Raw genomic sequence first — 15576 nt, forward strand, 5'->3', positions numbered from 1 at the left:
CAAGTCTCGCGCCACAACCTCCTACACGCGCGGCAGCCACAGCCCGGTGCTCGCGCGCATGCATCAACTGAAAAACAAACATGCAATCCTATCTAACATGCACAAAATTACTAACAAATTCTCCTCCTAATTCTTGTGCATGTGATTTACGTCAATGACCCCGATCTTAGAACGCAACCAGCAGAAACGTTCCTTTCCCAGGGCCTTTGTCAACATGTCCGCCAGCTGCTCTGTTGTCCCAATGGACTCAAGTCGCACCCGGTCCTCCTCGACGCACTCTCTGATGTAGTGATACCTGACATCTATGTGCTTGCTGCGGTCGTGGAACACCGGGTTCTTGCTCAGTGCAATGGCAGACTGATTGTCGATCTTCAGTGTGGTTGCGCTGGCCTTCTCGCCTTTGAGCTCTGCAAGAAGCCGCGGACATGCTCCAGTAGCTGCAGCTATATATTCAGCCTCGCAAGAGCTACAACTCTCTGTTTCTGAGATTGCCAAGTGATGAGATTGTTGCCAAGGAAGAAGAAGACTCCAGTAGTGCTCTTCCGTGTGTCAACGTCACCGGCCAGATCACTATCGCTATAGCCAACGAGCTGTGCTTGCTTCTTCCGAGTATAATGACAGCCAAAATGCAGGGTACCAGCAACATACCTCAACACTCGCTTGACGGCTGCCATATGCTCCATTGTCGGTGCCTCCATAAACCGACTGATGTAGCCGACTGAATATGCCAGGTCTGGCCTTGAGTTCACCAGATATTGCAAGGAGCCCACAATGCTTCTATAGACTGTAGGGTCAACAGCACTAGGAGTGCTCACCTTGCTCAATTTCAGTCGTGGCTCCATTGGGACTTGACTTGGATTACACCCAGTCATGCCTGCATTCTCCAGTATCTTAGCTGCATAGGCACTCTGACTTACAGTTATGCCTGTCTCTGTTTGTGCCACCTCAAGCCCGAGATAGGAGTGGAGAAGACCCAAGTCACTCATCTTGAATGTTGCCTGCATCTCTGCCTTGAACACATCAATGTCAGCTTGGTTCCCTCCAGTGATCACAAGATCATCCACATAAACCCCCACTACAAGGCGTTGACTCTGTTCACCGCAGAGGTAGACAACATGCTCATAAGAACTCCTCTCGAAGCCGAGGTTGATCAGTGACTCTTCCAGTTTGGAGTACCAGGCGCGTGGGGCTTGACGGAGTCCATAGAGAGCTTTGACGAGGTGCAGCACCTTGCGTTCATGCCCCTTGAGGACGAAGCCTGGGGGCTGCTCAACGTACACCTCTTCCTGGAGAACGCCATTGAGGAATGCGGACTTGACGTCCATGTGATGCACTGCCCAGCCTTCAGAGGCAGCGTGGGCAAGCAACAGCCGGACGGACTCAAGTCGCGCAACTGGGGCGAAGACTTCATCAAAGTCAACTCCTTGGCGCTGGACATATCCCTTGGCGATGAGCCAGGCCTTGTGCTTGGTGATGACCCCGGCTGCGTCCTTCTTAGTCTTGTAGACCCACTTGAGGCTGATCGGCCTCGCGTGCAGTGGCAGCTCGACCAGCTCCCAGGTGCCGCTCGCCTCGATGGACGTCATCTCGTCCAGCATCGCGTGGCGCCAGCACTCATGGAGCAGCGCCTCCTCATACGATGTCGGCTCGGCGTCGCTTGCTAGCAGCAGCCGCTCCTCCAATTCCCGTGCAGCGAGCCCGGGTGCCTCAGACTCCCCAAGCACGTTGTCGACGTAGCGGAAACGAAGGGGCGCACCGTCATCATGGTCGGCGTCCAGCTGCTCACTGAACCCAGCACTTGGTGGTGAGGCGAACTCGATGCCCTGCTGCGGCTGTGGGTTCGGTGTTCTGAAAGCAGAGCCGCTGGCAGGTGCATTCGCCATGGACCTGTCCATGGCTGGTGGCGACGAAGATGATGATGGAGCTGCTGAGGATGAGCCTGATGTAGAGCCTGCAGCTGGGATGCATGTCGTCGTTGTACTGGTGGTGGTGATCACGGCGGGCTCCTGAGGATCGAATTCCTGGACGATGAACTCACCGGGGTCGACATCGTGTTCAGCGGACCAGGTTCACTACACCGCCTCATCGAAGATGATGTCGCGGCTGATGTGGATACGCCGGGTTGTCGGATCGTAGGCACGATATGCCTTGGAGCCCGGCTCGTACCCGACGAAGATCATGCGCCGGCTGCGGTCATCCAACTTCCTCAGTTTTGGCGTGGTCACCTTGACGTGGGCGATGCACCCGAACGTGCGGGGGTGATGCACCACCGGCGAGCTTCCTGTCCAGAGCTTGTATGGCGTCTTTCCTCTAGTGGCTTTGCACGACGACCGATTTAGGAGGTACACGGCCGTCGTGACAGCCTCCCCCCAGAATACGCCAGGGAGCGCCTTGGCCTTCAGCATACTGCGTGCTGTGCCCACGACAGTTTGGTTCCGGCGCTCCACCACGCCATTCTGTTGGGGCGTGTACGGCGCCGTGAGCTCGCGTCGCACGCCGAGTTGGGCGTAGTATGCTGTGAAGTCCGCTGCGGCAAACTCTCCTCCACGATCCGTGCGGAGAGCCTTGACCTTCTTCCCTGTCTTGCGTTCTGCTGCGGCCTGAATGTGCTTGATGGCCGTCGTAGCAGCATCCTTGGATGGCAGCAAGGAGATCCACATATATCGGGAGTAATCATTAACAAGCAGAAGAAAGTACCGGTTACCGCTTGGTGTCGCCGGCGTGATGGGACCACAAATGTCGCCGTGGAGGAGTTGGAGCACCTCTGTTGAACGCCCGAGCGCCTTCTGCGGGAACGGCGCTCGACGCTGTTTGCCGGCAAGGCAGGCCTCGCAAACCTGCTCCACCTGATTGAGCAGGGGCAAGCCGCGAACCAGCTCCTCCCGCGCCATTTTGCGCAGAGCGGCAAAATGGATATGGCCGAACCGGGAGTGCCAAATCCAAGAGTCGTCGTCGGTGCGTGCCGCTAGGCAGACCGGGCGTGCGATGGTGACGTCGAGCATGTACAGCCTTCCTGGATTACGAGGAATCTTCACGAGCAGATGCCGCTCCTCATCGCGGATGCGCATCACGCCGTCCTCTACGAGCACCTGGTAGCCGCCTTCGTCGAGCTGGCCGACAGAGATGATGTTGGCGGTGAGGCGCGGTAGGTAGTAGACGTTGGGGAGTGACCGGTGCTCCCCATTCTTGCAGGAGAAAAGCACGGTGCCAGTCCCCTCGATCTGCGTGACGGAGCCGTCACCGAAGCGGACAGACCCGGTGACGCCGGTGTCGAGGTCAGAGAACGCTGCTCGTGAGCCCGACATGTGGTTGGAGGCACCCGTGTCCAGGACCCATCGCTTCGGGTCCCGGTCCTCGGATTCATCGAAGGCGGCGAACACCTTGCTCTCGGTGAGGTGGAGGTGGCCGCCATGGTGAATCGCCGGCGGGATCGCCGGATCTTGCTTCGGCGGCGGCGGCTCGATTTGGGGAAAAATCCCCTCCTGCTCACATCGCACCGGAAGAAGAAGAGTGGGCTCGTCATCTTGGGCCACGTGGGCCTGCTCATGCCTGGGCTTACCTCGGCAGTCTTTGGCCCAATGGCCTTTCTTGCCGCAGTTCCTGCAGGTGTCGCCGGCGTTTGTGCCGGCCCGCGTGTTGTTGTTGCCGCTGCCGCTGCGTCCATGTCCTCTGCCGCGACGCTTGCCGCGGCTACCGGAGCTCGATCCGCCGCGGCTGTACTCCTGCTTCTTGTACTTCTCCAGCCACTGCTCCTCCGCGAGGAGCAGCTTGCCACCGGCGGTCTGGGGCGGCGCTGGTTCGTCTTCAGTGGCCGCCTTGAGCCGGCCGGTGACCTCCTCGACCGAGAGCGTGTCGATGTTGAGGAGGGTCTCGATGGAGACGACAAGTTGCCGGTACCGGGGTCGCGCGACGCGGAGAAACTTGGCCACGACCTTTGATTCCGGCTCCGGGTCGCCGAGGATCGCCAGTCTCTGGACAATGTTGGATAGGCGGAGGGAGAAATCCTCAACTGACTCACCGTCGCGGAAGGCGATTTGCTCGTACTCGGCGCGGAGGCTTTGTGCCGTTGACTTCCGGACCCGTTCGTCCCCGATGCGCATCGTCTGTACAGCCTCCCATGTTGCCTTGGCTGACGGCTTGGTCGCCAGGGTGGGAACCATCTCCGGCGGGACGCCGCTACAGATTGCCTCCAGTGCGGTACGGTCGTCATAGAAGTCGACGCCGTCGTCCTCGATGGCCCGCCATAGGTGACGTGCCTGGAGTTTCAACTTCATCAGCAGTGACCACGAATCGTAATTTGTCTTCGTAAGCTGCGGCCAGTTGCTGGAGCTCCCGCCTTCACGGATGATGCGCTCGACGATGACTTCCCGCGGTCGGTGTGCGTCCCGGGTGTGCGAACGTCGTGCATCCCGCGTGCGTGATCGGCGCGGTGGAGATCGGCTCGGGGTCGGCGTGCGCTGCGGCGACTTCCCTTTCGGCGAGCGTGACAGAGTCTTGTTGCCCCCCGATGTACCGACCTTGCTCGGCGGCAGCGTCCGGCCACGGCGCAGCGGCGATGTCATGGCGGCGCAGGTCCCGTCTTATGACTCTGATGCCACTTGTTGGTCGCCGGACGACCGTGAACGTCGGCGAGTAGGACACGAGCAGTGACAATAGTGAACACAAGCTCACACGAGATCACTTGGACTCACAGGTTTTGTGCTGCGATAAAGTGGCAGCGTTTTCTGTTCTTAGCTTTCTCTTTTATTGGAGAGCACAGAAGAGCAGCACGATCACAGCGCGTCCGTGCGGAAAATCAGCGCGTCCATCCCCACGCCTCCGCAACGGCAGCCATGCTTGCATGCCCAGGTTCGTGGACGAGCGAGTCTCGCGCCACAACCTCCTACGCGCGCGGCAGCCACAGCCCGGTGCTCGCATGCATGCATCAACTGAAAAACAAACATGCAATCCTATCTACCATGCACAAAATTACTAACAGGTCTCCCTTGCCATTGACACTAGCCCCTACATTTTTGGTTCCACAGATTGACAAACCTTGGCGAGTACTCTTGAGGGAAAAGCTACATACGATCCGTAAGCTTGCGGTGGATCTTGGCGTGCGTTTGTGCCGCTAACAGCCTCCCCTTCTTCGGCGAGGTCGACCGCACCACCGAGCCTTCTCCCCCGATGCCGTCGCGTCGTCACTAACAAGGTTGGCCGATCGAGCTCGACTAAGACGTCGCTGGCCTACTCAAACTGCTGTCGAGGGGGCTCACGCGGGTGAGGGTCGAGGACGTGGTGTGCTCACTCGCCCAACGGCATCCATGTCAGTTCTTGATCTTTGCGCTGCTTGCGTGCCACGCTGCTCTGCTGCTAATCACCAATTCACCATCATCAATCTGATTAAATTAGATTAGATAGATTAGCTCATTGCTTACTTCTTCGTCATGTACTGGCTTGCTCGACATGCTCGAGCATCTCAATTTAATCTCTTTTTTTCCGGATAACATCTCAATTTAATCTGATAAAATATATAAATATATATAATAAAATTGTTATGATATTTGTGAACTGTTTTGATGTTGAAATCCCATTAATAGTTGTACAATTTTGAAAAAATAATTATTTTTTATTCTCTTACGTAACATGTGCCTGTGGCACGTGCTCTACATAAGAGCAAAAAAAAAAGGCCACAGATGGACCGGATACTTACTCCGCGCAGGAGGCCCAAATAATTGGGCCGCTGCGGCGGTTTTTCTTCAGTTTGGTAACGGCTCATGAATTCCGGCCCATTAGGTCCACCGTCGCCGGGAAACTTGCAGGGGTTTCCTTCCTTTACAATCCATCCCTTCTCCGGCTCCGCCCCCGCCTCCGCCGCTCTCCTCTTCGCCTCACCCTCAACCGCCGCCGCTCCATCTTCGGTGCCCTGGATTTGTCGAAAATAGTTGCAGTTGGAGGATTTGGCCTGATTGATTTCTATATTAAAATCGATTCCTGGTAAAATTGAGTCTGCGTGCAGGCTGGTAGTAGAGAACAAGAAGGCGACGAGCAAGGATCGGGGATGCCGAAGCGGCAGCGTGGCGAGCGTGATGGCGGCAGCACCGCAGAGCGTCGGCGGCACCTTTACCTTGTCGTTGATGACTGGGAGTGTGGATACAGCATCCGCAAGGTAAGGCTTCCGCTGCCGTGCACATCAGATGAACACGCCGAGCAGCGCTTGCCGAAGCCTTTCTGGCGCTACCAGGCTGACCGTCAGTTTCCCCAGTTCTTCACGTCCGCCTTTGGCACCAAGATCATGGGGCTGCATCACAATAATTCAGGCATCGTCCAGTTGGTGGACGTCCGCGCACGGACCGTCGTCTTAGGCCCTCGGACGAACTGTCCGGCTTTTCCCATCTACTTCTCCGTGGGCAGCGATAAGCTATTCGCTATAGACGCGGCATGCTTTGAGCTCTGCCGCTTGCCGCAGGTATATTCTGATGCTGAATCTGACAGTGATGGCTCGTCGCCGGATGAATCTGAATCTGATTCTGATTCTGATCGCAATGACAAGTGGTCATGGCGCCAGCTCCCAGAGCCGCCATTCCCTACAACGGATGTCTCCTCCTACGCCATGCACTCTGATGGACAGAGCATCCTCGTCAGCGTCAAGGGTGAAGAAACTGAAACTGTGGCCACCACATTCATCTTCGACATGGGGAAGTTTGTGTGGGAATGTCTCGGTGAGTGGATGCTGCCCTTCACTGGCCGTGGCCACTTTGACCGCAAGCTGAAAGCCTTGGTTGGGTTCTCGAAGGACCCAGAGGCTTTTGGGTGCCTCTACGCCTGCAACGTGCCCAACACTGGTGACAGACATTGCCCTGCCTGGAAGTGCAGCAAGGAGAAGGTGTTCAGCAAGCACCCAGCTGATAGGCATGTAAGCGCTAGCCTCGTCTACATGGAAAACTGGCGCAAATACTGCCTTGTTGAGTGCGTGTGGGTTGAGAAAGAGAACGCTTGTCAGGTGAAGGTCAAGGAAGACAAAGCTGATCAGGTGCTGCTCGAGAAGTCAGAAGGTGTAGGAGGTGTGCCCCAACGCGGACGCCACATGTATCGTTTGATGACCTTCTCCCTCAAGTATGACAAGATGCATGACTTGAGGGTTAAGTGTCGTCAGGTTCGATACTATGAGGTGCCTAATACAGTATCAGCTGAGTCCATCCGTATGGATCCTGTGGCATTTTGGCTGTAAGATGCTAAAACCATGTCATGAGTTCCTATGTTTTCAGTGAGGTTCATGTTGCTCTTCTGTGTTTTATTTTAATATATTGTAATCCCAAACTGGTATTATGAGGAACCCTTGCTATGTTTTCATTCAGGTGTTAATGTGAGCGTTTCTATGTTTTGAATTGAACTGGTGATTCTGTGAACCCGTTTCCTATGTTTTCACCCGGGTGGCAATCAGTTGCTTTTCTATGTTTTAGTTTAATGTGCCATCTCAACTGTGATTCTGTGAACTCCTGTTTTCATGTGTATACGAGTCCTCGACAACCATGAAGATTCAATGTATCTGTTGTTACAATTCGGGGCAACCATATCTGTCTTGTGGAAATGACTCGCAATAACCTGAAAAATCAATAATCCTGTCATGTTATATACATCTCTTTTGAGGGGAAAGGAAAACACATTGTGATTGAATGCAAAAGGAAGTATCGTGTTTATTCTCTCCCCAGTTCCGTAATCCCCGTGAAGCAACTAGCAGGAGCTGGTTCCAGGTGTGCTCAGCCAGTTCTTGGGACAATTCTATGGCTGCAAGTTCGAGATTCTTTAGTCAACAATAGCCCTTTTCATTTCGGGCGAACGGATGTATCGATTTGAATCTCTCTGCCCTTTTCATTTTGGCATTTTCAGACTCTGCAAGTGCTCGTGAAGCTTGAAGGTAAGGCACCTCAGGCATCAGGGATATCGTGCTGTTTCATTACTGTGTTCTAATTTCCTGACACGGCTCTTCCAACAAAGATTGATTAATTGACGACGCCGGCGAGGTGTGGTGCGGAGCAACCACTGACACGCCACTGACGGATGGATGCTAGCTGCGAATTGGAGCAGAAACGCTCTGGCGTGGGTACCAATAGAGCAGAAATGCAATAGAGCTCAAGAAATTAGTGTAGTTCAGAACATACATGGACAGAATTGTGAAGCTGACTGAACCTGAACCTGAACAGACTTGTAAGGCTGACTGCATTACATCAACTACTTGCAGACATCGTACTTTGAGGTGGTTAATTATTAGCGCAACCAAAACTAAATAAGAATGGTCAAATGCGATGATTCAAAGAGTGCTATCGTTCACAGCTCATGTGTAGATCAGTTGCACGGTGGAGTTTACAGATGCACTCTGTATGAACTCTCTCTTGCTGTCATTACAGAGGTTCTCAATTGGAATAACAGAATTTTGGCTTTTCTCTTATTTGCCTCCATGACCATGATCAAATCATATTTAAATCAGCAGCTTGATTACTCCATCCATCTAAAAGGTTCTGCAGGTATGGGCCAAGATATGTAACCGTCGTGCCAAGAAGGCGAATTCATCAGGCTACAGAAGAGAGTCCGTTGGACTGAATGCATCGATTGCTAATGCGTCTTGAGTCTGACCTCCCATATATATGCGACGGTGCTACTAATGACAAGATCTCCACTATTCACGTCCCTATTTATTTCCAGAAGTCCAGTAATGACATGAAAAACTTAAATGTTATTCCTCTAACTGTCGTCCCAGGAAAGCGAATTCAGCATGCTGCACAAGAGAGTCCGCTCCTTGACCTCCCATGTACTTGAATGTTGTTCTCTTGTTCATCTGTTTGGACTGCTTATATTATTGCCAATGAGTGAAAGTCAATGCTTTGAGGACACAGCTTTTTCCTTCTTTATGGAAAAGAAACTAGAAACCAAGCGCAGCTTTGCTGCGCCTTCGTTGGAGCGGGCAGCCTTGTTTGATGTGGCTTGGAGATCTTAAATATTTGCCCTCATGTAGTCATGTGCCAACATATGCAAGTACTCCGTGAGCCACTGAAAATGTTGGCAGCTCAGTGTTCACTTTTGATATAGGGCAATGATCACTGACATGTAATTTCTGTTTAGTGGGTACACCTTTAGCAATTGGAAGATTAGCTTCTGACAAGCTGAAAAGGAATAAACGATCGAATTTGCATGGACCTTTGTACCAGCATTCATCGATCTACTAACCATGATTCAGAAATATCGCACTCTCCTGCATTACAACTGTAAGGTTAGTGCTCATATTGTAGAGTTCAAGCAAATACAATGATACTCAAACTAAACTAAATCTTAGTGACTTGCATTGACTATTTTGCTTTGTTGAATAAATTGGCCAGAGAGGAAGTCCTATTGCAAGGGCACATGGAAGAGCAAGAGAAAATGGAAAGGCAGAGCCACTTTGCCTGCTCATTCAGATTCAGTCATTCTATAAACACGTTGCGAGCAACGACGAGGCCATTTCTAGCAGCCGATGGCTGCGTTCATGGCATCCACATGGTGCCCGACTCCTTTGAATGAGGCGAGTAGATTAGCCATAGCTAGCAGCAACGTCGCCAGCGTCAAGCTCACGGCACTGCGCCAGGCAATATGCAAGGGCGGGAACCATGGCCTCTCCAAAGTATGTTTACTGTTAACTTTCCCGTGCCCCGTCGATGCACACGCCGCTACGTGCCGCTTTGTGCGCCACGTTCACGGATGTAATTGGATCAGGTTGTCAAGTTCATTCGTTCGTTGCCGGAAGGCAAATCCCAGTAATTCTCCAATCTGGAATGATCTCTTTTCTCTTCAAAGTTAAGGAGTTCTACCTAAGAGGCGGAATAATAGAAGTGGGAGATGGTTTAGCTACTGACTTCTGGAGGGAACCCTGAATGATTTGAAATTTGTACTTAGGTAAATGGAAGTGTACTAGTGTAGCAAACATTCGTTAACACAACTAAGAAGGCTTCTAGATATAGCGCATACTTGTGCTTTATCAATGGAAAAAAGACACACCCCAAAATGGATTTGGGAGAAATCTGGGAAGTTCTCATCAGTGAAATCAATTTATTCCCACACCACTCTATCCTAGTGTTGAAAAAATGACTAGTATAAAAGAATACGACGGTGGAGTAGTATGAGAGTGGAATAATTATAATAGGTTTATAACATTTATTTCGAGCTGGAGCGGAGCGATCAGGCCATTTGTGATCGGCGATGGAGGCTGCGGCGGCGGGCACCGTCAAGTCCAATGAGCAACAAGCCGGCAGCGGCAGCAGGTGCGACGGTCGGAGCAGCCAGATTCAGGCAGGGCGTATCGGATCCGATCATCGCATGGGACTCCTCTCGGGCCTAGCGAGCGTCCGGAGCGCCGGTCAGCCCCAACCTCGTTTTCCATGGATTGCCGGAGACCTCGACCACGCCTGTCGTGTGAATCGTTCGACTCCGGCGATCTCCAGATCGCCTGACTAACGGAGACCTCGATCGCGAACGACGCCAGTAGCGAGCTCCACTGACGGTGATTGCCTTTTTCATGCGTCACGGAGCCAGATTCCATGCGATCTAAACTTAATTCTGTTTTGAGAACGTACACGGAAATTTTGATGCGCAATGCTGCAGGAGCTTTTGCAGGATTGCAGAGATGCAATGTTACTTCGTGCGATCTAGCTAGTTCCTCATCATTTTGATCGTCGCAAGCTGAAGAACATCAAACAGTGTCAAAAATATTTTGTTTCAGATTTCATCACAATTTGTACATGCTCCCAGGCATAAAAAAAAAAGAGTGTCCCATGCTCAGATAAACCCTACCAAAGTAAACAAACTGTAGAACATCAAAATCTGAAGCAAGGGCATATAGCAGGCATGAATTGGACTTCATCACAGATTTATTTTCCAAGGTACAACAATAAAATTTGCACATAGCCCGTGCAAGTATCCATGAATTTGGATTGAGGTCCAATCCAATCCATCACTCTGAGAACGGCAAGACTAGCTAGTTAAGTCTGCAGCGCCGCCTATAGGAAGGATGGATATTGTGCGTCATGCTTGAATTCACTTTGAAAGCACATAACAGCGGTCAAAATTGTTCACCAACATAAGTGGATTGGTTTACATTCACAAAATCATATGCCTCCAACCTTTTGCTAGCAATAAGTTAATAACCGAGAACATACAACTCTCATCATGACATCGCATCTACTCTCTATAGCTTTCTTTGGCCATCAAGAACTGGCTTGATCCAAGTCATTCTTGTATCACCAGGTCCTGCACTGTCTTCACAATATAACCAGTATACATCATCGACCTCGACATTAAACCTAACTGGACGTGCTTCAAGTGGTGTTCAGTACTTCAAATTTTCAAACTAGTTGGAGAAATATATCTTTAGTACAAAGGTAGGGCAAGCGAAATTAAGCACTGACCTGCAACTAAAATCTGCCATAACCATTCCTAGCTTAGATAACAATCTGGTATCTAAGATATAATCATGGCACCTTGCTAGCTGCACACAACAGTCGGATTACATGAACATGTTCGCTGCAGCAGAAAGCAAGAAATCTATGTATGAATTACTCCATTATATTAACTTGGTATTTGCCCTTTGAGAGCACAAACACATCATTAATGCAGATGAGTTTCTCATTATATCCATCAGGAATTAGTTATTGCAATTGATGTATACATTACTACACTTATGTCGTCCCCATGAGAAGTCTATACCTTCGATGAGTAAAACCAGCATCGGTGCATTTCAGTCAGGGCCCAGGAACAAACAGCCATATCTAATTAGTCACAGGTTGGTGATAATTCAGTATTTCACATATATATATATATATTTTAGTAATCATACATGATTCACTAGGCTAGTAATTTCAATATGTATCAAGTAAATAAGCACTGCAAACGCAAGCTATGGCTATATTACCAGAGAAGGGGGAAGACAGTTAAATGAAGAAAGTATTTGACTATATTTTCACTTACCTGTAAGAAGTCAAATAGACAACGTAGAGGGCCGGGACTAAACTAGCAGTGCTGTAACAAATACCTGAGATAAGATTCATCTTCCTCGTCATCTCAAATTATACTTCCACATATGCCATCATGGTGAACTGAATGGTTAACTAACGAAACTCAAGATAGAGTTTAGAGTCCTGGCAATCAGGGATAGTTGTTTCTGGAAGGTATAAAACAAGATTTTTGGTCTACATTGTGGTAGTTCACAATCTGATAATGTTCTCAAATCCCCTATCATTCGATCCCTAATTCCCTATCCAATTGCAGCAGAAGGCATAAGACATGTAAGGAAATTTCACCTATGATTGAAATTTGCCGGAAGAAACGCATCATCACACGTGGGTCGGCAGATACACTCCGGTATCTACTTAGCCGCCTGGGAACTCTCATGCTCCGGGGATAAGCCCTGGTGCAGCGACAGCCGGGTCGAGGAAGCGCCCTAGTGCAGCGGCCTCCAGGCAGGGGCGGCACGGTGCGCCGGGGATGCGCCCTGGTGCGGCGGTGGCCAGGCAGGGACGGGCAGGCACGGGCAACACGGTGAGCCGGGGATGCGATCTTGGTGCGGCGGCCGGGAGGCAGGCCGGGTCCGACGGCGAGGAGAAGGCGCCTCTATACCACGAAGTGGTGGTATAAAGCACTGTAGAAAACTGAAGACCTCATTTTTTAAGACCTTGTCCATGTAAAAAAACGTCACTTACTTGTGAACCGAGCAGCTCAGTTGACAAAGCCTCGGTTAAGACGCCGCCCACCCGGGCCCGGTTCAGTACTCCCCTATCTTAAGAAAAAGACAGGATGCAGTGTCGGGATTTGTGTGTGTACAGCAGTAATTGGAGCTAATGTGTCTCTAATCATAAACAAATCAAGTAATAAACATAATAATAGTATACATTGAACCATTAGACTATTCATGTCAGCCATGAACTCCTCATCAAACATAGAACACCTTAATTCTTGCAGGTTTGAGAAATAATAACACAATGTAAGACCAATTGCTAAGCCAAGTTTCATTTCATACAGAACAACTTGAATTAACTGAATAAAATCGTTAGGAAAATACGCTAAGCCAAGATGATTTAAAGCTAATCAAGCTGTGGCTACCAAGCAGTAAAAGTAAATGATCTCTTAGGACAATACGCTATAAGCTAAAAAGACAAAAGAATCAGTACCAACAAATGACGCCTGCCAATTGCAGACCCTGCCAACCCCTAGCTGCCCAACTCCTTTGCCTAACACAGACAGCCGGCCCTCGAACTCAAAACATGCAGCAAATGAGATTTTTTGCGCTCAGATTGTGAACTACCACAATGCAACGAAACTTGATTTTGACATTGATCATCTTGGCTACCTTAGAGGAGAGTTATCTTTATTGCAATTTCTCAAGCCGGGCACTCCGGTTAGGAGGAGTAAAGATATGGGCTCATTAGCAGATACACTTGAGATTCTTCATTCCACACCATCAAAGATCGTACTGCCTGCAAATCTTAGGGGATTGATTGGCCTTCTTAAAAATTTGACCCGAAATACTATGATCTTGTCACTGGTAACATTTGTCATGAATCTGAGGCAATGAAATGCTCAATCTTTGTGAAATGTTCAACAGGCTTATGGTTCTTGAGGGAACAGACAAGAGAATGTATCGCAAGATTATGAAATCAATCCCCTATGCAAAGGTGTGGATCCGTGAAGCCTCGATGAATATTCATCTTGCTACTGCTATGTGCTATGATGGAAGTAAACCCGGTAACATCAAGGTACTAGTTACTCTTTGTCTTATCACCCCAATCAGTTATAAGAGCACAGCTGCCAGCCTGCTTGATCTACGCCGTAATGGTGAGGCACCTGGAGAGAGACTATTCAATTGATTTTAGAGGATGCAAGGAAGCTGCTTTGTGTGCTGCAGTGGCAGCATTTGCTCTGCAGCCAAGTCTTCCAGCGAGACGTCGACATCAACCTCTAAAGCCCCTCAGCAAAGCTATGGCCTCGCATATAGGGACAGCTGTAGTAGATGCACTTGAGAAATCATACAGTTCACTGGAGGCATCAAAGGAAGCAGCAAAAGTTGCAGCCACAACCATAGCGCAACATCAGAATCTTCGAGTGCGGCATGGAGAGCTGCAGCAGCAGCAGTTCTGCCTTCTGCAGTGCCACAAGCACCTCCGCCAACCCTAATGTTTGACAGTGATCAGACTGAGCATATGTTTGATGTGTCCGTGTCTGAACTTCTTTTCCAGCTTCAGAAGGCAATGTTTGATGAACTTCTTTAGGTCCGTCATCAAGCTGGTAAAACCTCCCACTCATCAAACACAAAGCAGACCCTATATGCGAGGCCATAGCTTTGCTGAGGGGTTTTAGAGGTTGATGTCGACGTCTCGCCGGAAGTCCTGGCTGCAGAGCAAATGCTGCCACTGCAGCACACAAAGCAGCTTCCTTGCATCCTCTAAAATCAATTGAATAGTCTCTCTACAGGCATGCCTCACCATTGCAACGTAGATCAAGCAGGCTGTGCTCTTGTAACTGATTGGGGTGATAAGATAAGGAGTAACTAGTGCCTTGATGTTACCAGGTTTACTTCCATCATAGCGCATAGCAGTAGGAAGATGAGCATTCATTGAGGCTTCACGGATCCATACCTTTGCATAGGGGATTGATTTCATAATCTTGCGATACAATCTCTTGTCTGTTCTCTCAAGAACCATAAGCCTGTTGAACATCTTCACAAAGATTGAGCATTTCATTGCCTCAGATTCATGACAGATGTTAACTATGACAAGATCATAGTATTTCGGGTCAAAATTTTTAAAAAGACCAATCAATCGCCTGAGATCTGCAGGCAGTACGATCTTTGATGGTGTGGAATGAAGAATCTCAAGTGTATCTGCTAATAAGCTCATATCTTTACTCCTCCCAACCGGAGTGCCCGGCTTGAGAAATTGCAATAAAGATAACTCCCCTCTGAGATAGCCAAAGATGATCAATGCCAAAATCAAGTTGTGTAGCATTACCTTCAAGACACCATCCGAGCACATGAAGATCAGTATGCCATGAAACCACAGATGAAGAACCTAGCCTGACACGCTTGGATCGCTTCTTATACATCCGGGTGTCACCTGGTACGGGTGTCAACACAATAGCTTCTTCAGATCTGATATATTGGGTCAACATCTCTCCTTTCAGTGTCTGGATCATAAAAAAACAGTTGCCGGACATCATCCTACAAAAAATTAAATGGTTTCTATAAGTAACACATCAATAGCTACTGTTATACACATCTAAGTTGAATCATGCATCCAAATGACACATAAGAATCATTACATGTCTGTGTGAATTATCTGACCAGATATTAAGGGATCTTTTACTCCATTTTGTTGCAAAAAGAAGTATGAATTTAAACATTTCTCACATTCAAATAAAAAGAACACTACTAGGTATGATGTGCTACCCTTATACACATCTGAGTTGAATAATGCATCCAGATGACACATAAGAATCATTACATCTCTGTGTGCATTATGCCATTATCTGACCTGATATTAAGGGATCTTTTACTCCATTTTGATGCAAAAAGAAGTA

General features: G+C 49.5%; 1 protein-coding gene across 1 annotated transcript; it reads left to right on the forward strand.

Moving 5' to 3' along the window:
* The first annotated feature begins 5724 nt into the window (after positions 1–5724).
* Positions 5725–7332, forward strand: LOC112889832. Its single transcript, XM_025956606.1, has 3 exons — positions 5725–5929; positions 5999–6448; positions 6533–7332. The coding sequence occupies exons 2-3, from the start codon at positions 6041–6043 to the stop codon at positions 7208–7210; spliced, it is 1086 nt and encodes a 361-aa protein (XP_025812391.1). The 5' UTR covers positions 5725–5929; positions 5999–6040; the 3' UTR covers positions 7211–7332.
* Positions 7333–15576: the final 8244 nt, after the last annotated feature.

This window comes from Panicum hallii, chromosome 4 (assembly GCF_002211085.1).
Source record: "Panicum hallii strain FIL2 chromosome 4, PHallii_v3.1, whole genome shotgun sequence".
Taxonomy (NCBI): Eukaryota; Viridiplantae; Streptophyta; class Magnoliopsida; order Poales; family Poaceae; genus Panicum; species Panicum hallii.